This window comes from Prionailurus bengalensis, chromosome D1, assembly GCF_016509475.1.
Source record: "Prionailurus bengalensis isolate Pbe53 chromosome D1, Fcat_Pben_1.1_paternal_pri, whole genome shotgun sequence".
NCBI classification, from domain to species: Eukaryota; Metazoa; Chordata; class Mammalia; order Carnivora; family Felidae; genus Prionailurus; species Prionailurus bengalensis.
The window spans coordinates 22,935,131-22,946,446 of record NC_057346.1 but is presented as its reverse complement, the minus strand read 5'-3'; the positions used below and the strand labels follow the sequence as shown (position 1 = coordinate 22,946,446).

Below are 11,316 nucleotides of genomic sequence, written 5' to 3'. Positions count from 1 at the left end.
CACCCGCCTGGTCTCTTCTCCAGTTGTGGGTCTTCCTCATCCTTCCACCTCCGGGTTCCACAAGCTGGGCCAGGACTCCTCTTGGAAGCAGGTCCTCCAGAGGCACGGCAGCCTTGTCCTGATTGTGAAGGCTGGGTGTTCAAGGGGGTGGGGCAGCTGGGGTCTTCGCTTTCTTGGCTCTAGGGCCGACTACACGGAGGGATCTTTCCACTCCCACCTGTCCCTGTGCGTATTTGCACCTAACTCTTGGGGCCTCATGGGGTTGCAGTCACAGTGATGGTGACGTTAACTGGAGCATCCGTGGCTTCTTGCACAGGCTCCACACCTGGGGTGGCGGGTGGGGGTTCAATGCCTACCAAGGACAGACACAAGCAGAGGAGACCGATGCCTCGGGGGCATCCCCGCCTGTTCGCAGGACAAGAGACTGAGCCTCATGCATGAAACTCAGGACTGCTGTCCTTACACATGAGTGGTCCTTGGGACGGAAGCATGCTTACCTGCCTGTTCCTCAAGGCCTTCCCTCGACTCCCTATATTGATGACTTTGCTCCCTGAGGGTGAAGTGCGAGAGTGAAGTCAGTGACAGCCTCGGTTCCCCAGCCTTCCTTTCCAATTAGAGGAAAATCCCGACACACAACCGCCCCCCCCGCCCCCCCCCAGAAGGACGAAGGTTCTACACTCACATGGGAACAAGCAACCGACCAAGGCCTGTAGGAAGAAAAGAAAAGAAGAAAGGGTGTTAACTTGAGCAATCCACCACAGGTCCCTGGAGAGTAGCCCTCCCTTCCTTCGTAGGCCCTGTATTAGAGACTCGGGAGCATAGATGGGGATGGCCTCAGATGGCTGGGGTTGGGGGTTGGAGCCCGGATGAACCGCTAGCATTGAGCAGAAGTTACAGTTAAGGAAGAGCCTAGACTCTTTGCCCAGGGGAAGTCTGCGTCTCTCCTTGGATAGGTCTAGACCTGGCCACCTATGGACTCAAGCAACCCCGCCCTTCAGCCTTCCACTCACAGGGGACAGTCCCCGGGTGCCGGGCAGCATACTGGAACACCAGTAGAGAGGCCACCGTTGCCACCACCACTCCTGTGCCCGCTGCACCCAGCACTGCAGGATAGGCGCTGAAGGGTGGATCCGCTGGGAGGGGAGAGCGCTGGTTACGTGGCTTTGGTGCCACTACTGAAACATGACAGTGGCTTAGGGGGCGGCATGCAGGCAATGCCCTGCAGTGAGCAATCAAGAGCAAGACTTGACCCAGAGAACCTGTGAGTCAGGCCTTTCCCAAGGAAAGAGGTGCTCTGCCTGCTTTCAAGTCCCCAGCCAAGTCCCCCATTTGTGGCACTGAAGGCCACAGGCCAGTTATCTTGGAGCTTGGGGCCGAAGGGAAGGACACCAGGAAAAAAGGGAGTTTCCGGGAGGGAGACAGAGCAGCAGGAAGCTGAGAGCCCACCTGTGTCCCGGGAGGTGAGACTGAGGCACAGAGTTGGGCCCCTACCCTTCTCGAATCACTGGCATCCTGTGCCTCCCCCTTCCCTATTTCTCCGGATTCAAGCTGAACTGTGGCTCCTACCCCTAGGCCCGGGGCCTCTGGAGCCTCCCAGGGAGGGACGGGAAAGACAGCCGTGACTACCGCAGGGGAAGGTGGAGAAGAGGAAAGAGACCAGGAGACAGGACTTCAAGTGGGAGGGAGGCGGAGGAAAGGAGCAGGGGAGGCCCCGCGAGGAGGAAAATGAAGCGGGGCTCGGTTTGGTGGAGAAAAGGTGAGTCCCTCCATGGCCCTAGCCCCGGCACCTGGTATCTTCACCTCAGAGGGATGTCCAGCCGTGTGGTGATTCAGAGCCAGGACGCGGAAGGCGTAACGGACACCTGGGTCCAGGCCCCCCAGCCTCCGGCCCCTGCTCTCTGGCTCAATGTCACTGGCTGCTGTCTCCCAAGCCCCAGCTCCTGGGCTCGGGACACTGGCCCTCCGCTGCACCAGGAAGCCTGTCAGGTTCCCAGGGCCTCGGACGGCCCACTGCAGCTGCACCTCCCTCCGGTGTCTCCCGTATGTCAGGCGGCTGATGGTGACGTTGGGAGGAGCTGGGTATCCTGGGGGTGAGGGCGGGGACACATATGGCACCTGCACACCTATAAGCACATATGTCGGTGTGCTTGCGCCCCCAGATTGATTCCAATGTTGTTGAGAGAGAGCCAGGAGTGCGGCACCACACTGAGGTCTGTAGACCTGATCAGTCCTGTGTAGTTTCAGTCTATGGTGCCCTAGTGTCGTCACCTACAAACTGAGGACGTTATTCTGACAGCATGGAGTGCTGCTGGCCTTTATTCAAGAGTGCATCAGGTTCATCAGGTTCACGTTCACATAAGCCCGTCTGGGTTTGCGCTTTTGAGGGCCTGTCTGTGCCTGAGGAGTTAACGGGTCTAAATTTTGGAGCCGAGGGGGCACCTGGGTGGCTCAGTCGGTTGGGCGTCCGACATCGGCTCAGCTCAGGATCTCGCGATTCGTGAGTTCAAGCCCCACGTCAGGCTCTGTGCTGACAGCCTAGAGCCTCCTTCAGATTCTGTCTCCCTCTCTTTCTGCCCCTCCCCTGCTCGCTCGCTCTCTCTCTCTCTCTCAAAAACGAACATTAAATTTTTTTTTTTTTTTAATTTTGGAGCAGAGGATTCCTGCGTCTTTCCACCTGCAGGGTTACGGCTAGAGGTTTCCCCATGCCCCTCGCCACGCAAACACCCACTACCGCTCACTCACTCAGGACCTCCAACAGGACGCTCCGACTGCTGTTCCCTAAGGCGTTGCGAGCCATGCACTGGTAGGCGCCCCTGTGGCGTGCTGGGTCAGCGTCCCGGATGCTAAGGTGGAGCTGGGCCCCCTCAGGGTGCAGCATGAATCCAGAAGGGCCAGCTTCCACTTGCTGTCGCTGGGGTCCCAGCCAGAGGAGCTGGACAGGTGGCGTGCCCCCCAGGAGGGCACACCCCAGCCAGGCCTCTCCCCCTTCCAGCACGGACACCTGGGGCTTAGCCACTGCCACCTGTGGGGCTTCTGCAGGGACAGAGAGGGTAAGGCTGGAAGGTGTCCCCTGTGCCTGGGCTAGTGGGAAGGCTTGGAGGTAGCCCAGCAGTGGAGGGGATAGGGAGGGGAAACAGAGGAGAGACGGGGCCAGTGGAGTTGGCAGTGGAGCTTGTCTTGGGCCAGTCTGCTGCCTCTTCCAGGATCCCGTTCTATGCCAGAGTCCTACCACAATCTGCTTCCAGATTTCTTGACAATAGCAGTGTGCCTTCAGGCCCCATCTCTAGTCTCAGCTCCTATAGGTGGGGCCCCTGCCTTATTCACCCCTGTGTTAACCAGCTCCCTCCTACTACCTGGCATGGGGCCTCCTAATACCTCCCTAAATAGCCCACCAGCTCCCACCCCCAGGGCATTGGGCTGAGCCCAGAGCAGATGCTTTTTATGGACTGAGTCCTAAAGACCCAGAGTTTCAGGTGTCAGTGAATCTCCTAGGATAGAATTTCCAACCCCAAGACTGAATAATAAGGGAGGGAAATATTCCCAGATGAGGGCCTTCTGAGAGCCCAGGGAGGCTGTCACCAAGCCCCTGGAGACCAAGATGTAAATCATTTTGTGCGAACTGTTATATGTGACTGTGTGTTTTCTCACATTTTTCACTTCAGTATTTAACTCTTTTTCGCAGAGTTGGCAATAAAAAGGAATGGCAGGGCCAGATGAGGACAGAGAAGGAAACCAGACCAAAACAAATAGAAGCAGTGAGAGAGGAAGAGAGAGACCTCTGACACCTGAAACACTAATGCAAGGCAGGAATATAATCAGGCACCTCTCATGCAAATTGATGCAAATGAGGGAGGCAGAATCCCTCAGGCAAATGAAGGAGACAGACTCCCTCATGCAAATTGATGCAAATGAGGGAGACAGAATTCCCTCACCGGCTAGACAGGGTGCTGCCCAATAGCGGTAGCCCCTGGTCACACCGGACTGTTGCACACTTGAAAGGGGGCCAGACCACACTGAGATGGGTTGTAAGTAAATACACTGGATTTTGAGGACAGTAGAATAAGATACTTCATTCATAATTGTTTATTATTAAACATCGAAGTAATAATATGTTGGATATATTGAGTTCCATAAAATTTTTCTCTTATTTCTTTGTACTTTTTTTAAATGTAAAATTTTAAATTATATATACGGCTCGCTCACCTATTTTTATTGGGCAACACAGACCCAGACCAAACCCCCTGACTTTATGGATCGAAACAACTTGAGTTCTGGGAGGTGAGGTGACTCAGTCTCCTGACTCACTTTGCATCCAGCGCAGACACCACCCCCCCAGAGGCCCTCATCACAATTCCAAAGGGCTGCTCTCCCACCTCAGCCCCAGAACCAAGCCACCAGCCCCTACTCACCCAGCAGGAGGCGGCAGTGGGGGTCAGGGATCCTGAGTGGGTGACTGCCCCTGCAGGTGAACTCTCGGCCAGCCAGATCGTCCTGGGTATGCAGGAGGTGGATGGCCAGTGAGGGGCTAGTGGTGCCCAGGGGTTGCTGCTGTCCATCCAGCCAGCTCAGCATGGCACGGGGCTCGCCTCCAGGCCACTCACAGCTCAGCATGATGAACTGGTCTCCAACTGTGGCTGTGGTCCAGCAGGTGGGGCTCTGGAGGGGTTCCCCTGGATAGGGAATAATGGCTCAGCCTGGCCCTACAGGAGGAGGAAGGGCTTGGTAGGCCTACCCCACCCCACCCCTCCTTCCTTCATTTATTGCTCACTCATTCCTCCATTCCTCCATTGACTCAGTAACTCGTTCATTCATTCATCATTATTGAGAGCTGGCCATGTACCAGAGAAATAGTGAGAACAGACACCAAGCAAACAATGACAATATAATTTGATGAATGCTAGAGTACAGGTAGAAAGACAAACTTTGTGGGGCTTTAGGGAGAAGCACTTTGAAGATAGGATGGCATCTGAACTTGGTCTTGGGGGGTGGGTAAAAATCTCCAAAGTGGAGAGAAAGCTAAAGGCACATTTCAAGGCCAACATGCAATAGGGCAGTAGAAGTATAGTGTAAGTAAGGTCAATGACAGCCTGCTGACCCTGGAGGCTGGGAGACAGGAAGGCGTCACAGGGCTCCAAGCCCGAACTGCGGAGGACAGGGCAGTGTGGCTGGACGTCCGGCTGGAGTGGAGAGTCAGAGCTGAGTGCTGCCCACCTCCTTGCTACATGGCAAGTCTTGGAGTTTGCGATCTGGAGCCGCATCCCAGGTCCCAGGGCTCCTCTAAGGCTCTCCCCGGGCTCCCACCCACGCCTCTGCCTGGAACATCCGAGCCCTGCTGTGTCCTATGTCCACTCACACAGTGTGATCCTGCAGAGGGTGGGCAGCGCCAGGGCTGGGTGCTCGCCGGCACAGGTGAAAACGCCGCCGTTAGGGAGCTGGGTGGTGCCACGACTCCAGGTGACATTGCTGAGAGCAGCAGGGCCAGTTCCCCGGGGCCCTTCCCACCGCAGCCGGGCAGCTGGAAGCCCCCCCTGCCAGGCGCAGACCAAGGTCACAGCCCCAAGGGTGGGGAGCGCAGAACAGGAGGGCTGCCCCTCAGGGGGATCTGGGCAGAGAAGTGGGTGAGGATGGGGCTGGACAGACTCCGCTGCCAGGGCACCGTGGCCCCCGGGCCCAGTGTAGAGGCCCGGAGGCCACAGGGTCAAGGGTGGGAGAAGGAGCGAGAAGTGGGTGGGAGGGAAACGACTCGATTTCTCTGAGGGGCTGGAGAGCAAAGAGCTGAGCTCTCAGGTCAGGGGCAGGAGCTGACGGGGTGAGCGGGAGTTCAGAGCCCCTGAGGAATCCCAGAGGCCCGTGGAAGCCCCCAGAGGGGAAGCTTCCCCATTGCCTCTTCTTTGCCACTGGGTGCTTTGCCTCACGGTCATTTCTCTACCCTTCTCTGTGCCTCAGTTCAGTCCCCAAGGCCGTGGGAAGAATCACTTGGGGATGAGGTCGACATAGGGTCAGGGGCTTCCTCTCTCCCTGTCCCTTCCCACAGCTTTCTCAGCCTGTCCCCCTGCTCTCCACCTCCTGACTCCCACACCTCCCTCCCCTACAACGTCTACACCGCTTTCCACAGGGCGCCTGGAGTCTGCCAGAACACAGGGCTGTGGTGGTCCTGGCTTTGAGCGGCCCCTTCCCCCACACTCACAGTAGATGGTGAGCCTGACGGTGGTCTGGCTGTGGGTGTCCAGGCGGCTGTTGTGGGCCAGGCAGGTGTACAGGCCTGTGTGGGCACGGCTGGCGCTGGTGATGGTGTAGGCGGGCCCCACTTGGACCTGAGTGTGGTCGCGGAGCCACACGTAGTGACAAGGGGGGTTGGATGCAGCCCGGCAGCTCAGGGTCACCTCTTCCCCCTCGCCGGCCCAGAAACCCTCCTCGGTCAAGCCCAGTGGCTCCACCGTGATCACAGGATTGTCTGGACCATCTGGGGGGCAAGGAAGACGCGTCACATCTCTCCAGTCTTCATTCCCTGACTCACTCATGTAATCGTCACTGAACTCACCATCCAACAAGCTCGTACTATGGACCTACTATGTCAACCACTGCACTAGGCCCCCGAGGAGCTCAGAGTCTGCGGGCCATAGGCACCGTCCAGTGTAGGTGTTCAGGGTCCGTGGAGGCAATCACCCTAGGCTGTGGGAGGCTTCCCTGAGGGACCGAGTTTGGGGTACGACAAGAGTTGGCTAGGCAGGAGGGGGGTGCCAACCTTCCCAGTTTGCCCAGGATGGAGGGGCTTCTTGGGACTGGGACCGTTGGCCTTTGACTTGGTCCAACTTGGACCAACTTGGACCAACTTGCAGCCCTCTCTCCCTATTGTGTCCCTCCTCCCTGTTTCCTCAGGGTTCAGTTGGTCCCGAGAGACCTTCAGGTTCAGCCCAGAGGCAGGCTCTGTGGGCCATCCCCTTTACCGTAAATACGCATAAAATTGTGACTCTGAACGTATGCCCATTTTCCTGGGAAGAGGGGCCCATGAGCTTGAAAAGGTTAAAACCCCTGTCCTAGACCTGTATTTTGTACCAGCGGGCCCAGTGCCCTGATGTTCTTGCCTTCTGGAGCCTCTGAGAGGGCCGTGGCCCTCCTGGTGGCCCTGAGGTGTGGCAGGAGGCAGAGTGCAGAGTGCAGACCACGTGCCCCACCCCCACCGATCTGACTCACAGACGACATCAAGGAAGTTTCCATCACTGCTCAGCCGGTTGACGGCGTTGCGGGCACTGCACGCGTACCAGCCCAGGTGCGTCCTGTTGACTGGGTCCAGCTGAAGCAGTTGCCCTGTGACCTCCACCAGGTCCTCCTCAGGGCCTCGAGGTGCCTGATGTCTCCAGGCAAAAGTCACAGGCTCTGTGCCCTCCCGTACTGCACATGTGGCCACCACGGAAGTCCCCTCCACTGGGGATGGGTCACTCAGTCTCACCTGAGGCTTTGATACGGGCACTGGCCAGGGGAAGGAGAGGCCTTGTGTTTACTATCGCAGACCCAGGCCATGCCCGGCTGTGTCACACGGCTCAGCCCTTGCTGGCTGGGGGTTGGCCTGCCCATGGGGCCCTGACCATCCCTTTCCTAGGACCCCAGGTTTTCTCGCCCCCCCCCCCGCCCCCGGAGGTGTACAGGCCTGGGTGGGCGCGGCTGGCGCTGGCGATGGTGTAGGCGGGCCCCACTTGGACCTGAGTGTGGTCGCGGAGCCACACGTAGTGACAAGGGGGGTTGGATGCAGCCCGGCAGCTCAGGGTCACCTCTTCCCCCTCGCCGGCCCCCTCACCGGTGGAACCTGGGCCCGGCCCAATGCAATGAGAAGCACATGCAAATAGAGGCTAAACGGCATGCAGAGCAACCCAGGTCACCCGTCCCAGCTAGGCTCCTCACCCAGCACGGCCAGAGTGAGGTAGGAGTAGGTGGTGTGGAGCTGGCCACCGGCCGCGTGCAGGGCCTGGCACAGGAAGTGGCCACGGGCGCCCTCCCGCAGCTCCTGAAGCACCAGGCTGCTGTTCCAAAGACTCACGGCCCCCAGCGCGGAGGCCCCGGCCTCCACCTTGGACTCTGCTCCATTGGTGACAGCCACAGGTCGGGGAATCAGCGAGCCCAGGGGAGTGAAGCTCCAGAAGACCACCAGGGGGGCGGGCCCAGAGCCACAGGCCAGCTCCACAGAGCCGCCCCGCACTCCTTGAATGGCTGTGGCCTCCTCGTCAGGGGCTCTGCGTGTCAAGTGGGGCTGCCCTACGGACAGAGTGGCAATTCAGGACATCTGGGCTGTGCTGGGCTCTCCTCCCTCCCCTCCTCGGGCCCTTCCTCCTTCTCCTCCTTGGAGTTAGTGGGGAAGCGACAGTGTCTGAGGGAGCTTTGGAGTTTCCTGTCTGGCCGTGCCAGAGCAGGCAGCCTGGGGGAGTCCTTGCCTGAGATCAGGGAACAGACTGGAGCTGAGGTTCCCATCCCCAGGTGCCGGCAGACCACTGTGGAAGACTGATAAAAATACATATTCCTGGGCCTCATCTCAGACCACCGACTCAGAATCCCCAGGCATCAGGGCCCAGGAATCTGTATTTTTTTTTAAATTTTTTTTCAACGTTTTTTATTTATTTTGGGGACAGAGAGAGACAGAGCATGAACGGAGGAGGGGCAGAGAGAGAGGGAGACACAGAATCGGAAACAGGCTCCAGGCTCCGAGCCATCAGCCCAGAGCCTGACGCGGGGCTCGAACTCACGGACCGCGAGATCGTGACCTGGCTGAAGTCGGACGCTTAACCGACTGCGCCACCCAGGTGCCCCATGTATTTTTAACAAACATCTAGAAGTCAGCCTGATGATCAGCCCGAGATGGGAGATCTACACGGCCACTGGTAATCGAGGCTGTGGGGGTCTCTGTGTAAAGATTCCAGGGGGATTCCAGACCCACTACAGCAAAGAGAAGATGACCCCAGCCTGCCATCAGCCCATCCAGCACGTATGCATCAACTGCTAATTACAGAGTACCTGCTCTGTACCAGGCACCAGGGTTACAAGGACAGATGAGCCGCCCCAACCCGGTTCTCATGGATCTTTCAGTCTATTGGGGAGTCTGACATTAAACAGCCATCACAGAGTAAGGCTGTCAACGGGTGTTTTTTTTTATGCTCAGGACCTAGTACGGAGCCCCAGCATCTGCCTGAAGACCACGTTCTCCTGTCTCCTGTGGCCAAATAATGATACTGTCCTGGGCTTTGGCACGTGTGGATGATGATAGCACCTCAGAAGACAAGCAAGGCACAGAATATCTGCTGACCTTGACTGTAATGATAATAGCATCCCCTGAGACTCTGAAGCACGAAATCACGGTCTAAAACCACATGGCAGGTGGTAGAGCTGGGATTGGAGCCTGGCTCCCAATCTCAGACTCTTTCCACAGCTGCCAACTTCTCCAGCCAGAAGAGAAGACAGGCACGGAGCTGGAGGGAAGGGACCAAGGGCCAAATTCTGCTCTTCACTTGAGCAAGAAGCAAAACAACCCAGAAACTGGTTCTTCCCAACCCTGTGGACACTGCTGTGGCCCCAGCTACCAGCATCTCTCACCTAGCCTATCTCCAGATGCTCTCAGCTCCCAGGAAACCATCTGTCTTGAAGGGAATGTTTGGGGGGGGGGGGTGTGCCTGGGTGGCTCAGTTAGTTAAGAGTCTGACTGGCTCAGGTCACGGTCTCGTGGTCTGTGAGTCCGAGACTCGCATCCGGCTCTCTGCTGACAGCTCAGAGCCTGGAGCCTGCTTTGGATCCTGTGACTCCCCTCTCTCTGCTCCTCCCAGCTCATGATCTGTCTCTCTCAAAAATAAACAAACATTAAAAAAATTAAAAAATAGAGCGGGGGGCGAGGGGAACGTTTGGAAGCCCAGATCTGACCATGTCGCTCCATGCTTACAACCCGACAGTGGCCCTCAAGATAACCCCAGGCTTCTGAAGGTGTTCCGGCCCTGCCTCCCCGACTCCTGGCACATAGCGGTCGCTCAGGGAGAGCTGGTTAAGGCCTAGCAGATGAACAAAGTGGATGGACTTGGCAGAATGGCCACAAAAGTGTACAAGGGGGATCCCAAAGAAGAAAAGGAAGAAGTAACAGGATGTGAGGGGGGAATGGGCCCCCGTGAGGGGTGGTCTGAGTATCACTCACCCGAGACCCCTCGATGCAGAAGGCAGAGGGGTGTCAGCAGCAGGAGACTGAGCGGTTTGTGCAGAGCCCTCTGACGCACCATGGTCTCATCTCCCTGGGTGGCTGTCCATGTGGGGCTCCTGCCTGACTCTCGGGAGCTCTCTCTCCAGAGCAAAGCCCAGCCCTGGAAGGATTGGGGGTCTGGCTCGGGTGGCCAACCTCAGCCTTCCGACACCACCATCCCGCTCTCCTGTTACCCTCACTGTCCCAATGGCAAGTGAATTATTTACCAGATGATTCACTCCATCCATAATGCAGAGATGGGAGGGCAAGACCTAGCTGGGGCACACACCTCGGGGACAGCCCTGAGCTCCCCTGGCATTTCCATTTCAATGAGAGCATAACGTTAGAGAGTCGCTGAGCATAAAGTTGAAAACAGCCCAACCACATCAAGTGCAAGCACCTGCCCGGCACAAGCCCCCCATATGCAGCCGTCCGGACCTCAGGGACAAGGACATCAAAACATGTCATGAATGCCTTTCGTCCCCCCTTGTGTTTTCCTACTGTTTTGTTGGGAGAAGCTGGTAGAGGGCTGGAAGGAGCTCAGGAGTCCAACACAACACCAGAGTTCGGGTTTGACTGTTGAGCTATGACACTTCTGGAAATTTCTGAACCTCTCTGAGCTTTAGTTTCTTTGCAGATAAAGTGGGATAATAACACCTTTTTTCTAAGGCTATTGTGAATATCAGATAAAAACCTTATATTCGCATACCGGGGGGGGCTTCTCGGGTGCTAGTAAATTCCTATTTCTTGACTTGGGTGGGGGTTACAGTTCATCAAACTATCCACGTACACAGGCACGCAAATACTTGGGTCAGGCGCCCAGCGTGTAGTTGGTGCTGTCCTTCACGCTCCCAGCTGGATCTGATCTATGAAGCGTGGACCGGCTTTCCTGTTGCATAGCTGTCTCTGCCAGACAGCCTGACATGAGGTCAGTTTTCGGTCTTCTGGTGCAGGGTGAGGGATAGGGTGAGATTCCTGGACCCCAGTGGGATGGGGTATCTGGTGTCAGGTTCATCAGGGCTCAGCTGGGACAGAAGCCGTCAGAGCTGAGTGCCCCACAGGCTCTTCCTGGGCTCCGAGGTGCTCACCGGGGCACTCTTGGCTTCTCA

The 11,316-nt window shown here is 57.2% G+C and overlaps 1 protein-coding gene across 1 annotated transcript; it reads right to left on the bottom strand.

The window, feature by feature from the left end:
- On the bottom strand, positions 1-10,320 carry VSIG10L2 (V-set and immunoglobulin domain containing 10 like 2). Its single transcript, XM_043579761.1, has 12 exons — positions 10,166-10,320; positions 7,900-8,250; positions 7,195-7,470; positions 6,188-6,463; positions 5,354-5,602; positions 4,410-4,670; positions 2,743-3,033; positions 1,788-2,084; positions 1,011-1,133; positions 683-707; positions 498-550; positions 1-352 (listed from the first exon to the last, which is right to left on the bottom strand). Exons 1-12 carry the CDS (start codon positions 10,245-10,247, stop codon positions 255-257), a joined length of 2,382 nt encoding a protein of 793 aa, XP_043435696.1. The 5' UTR covers positions 10,248-10,320; the 3' UTR covers positions 1-254.
- Between the last annotated feature and the right edge of the window lie 996 nt (positions 10,321-11,316).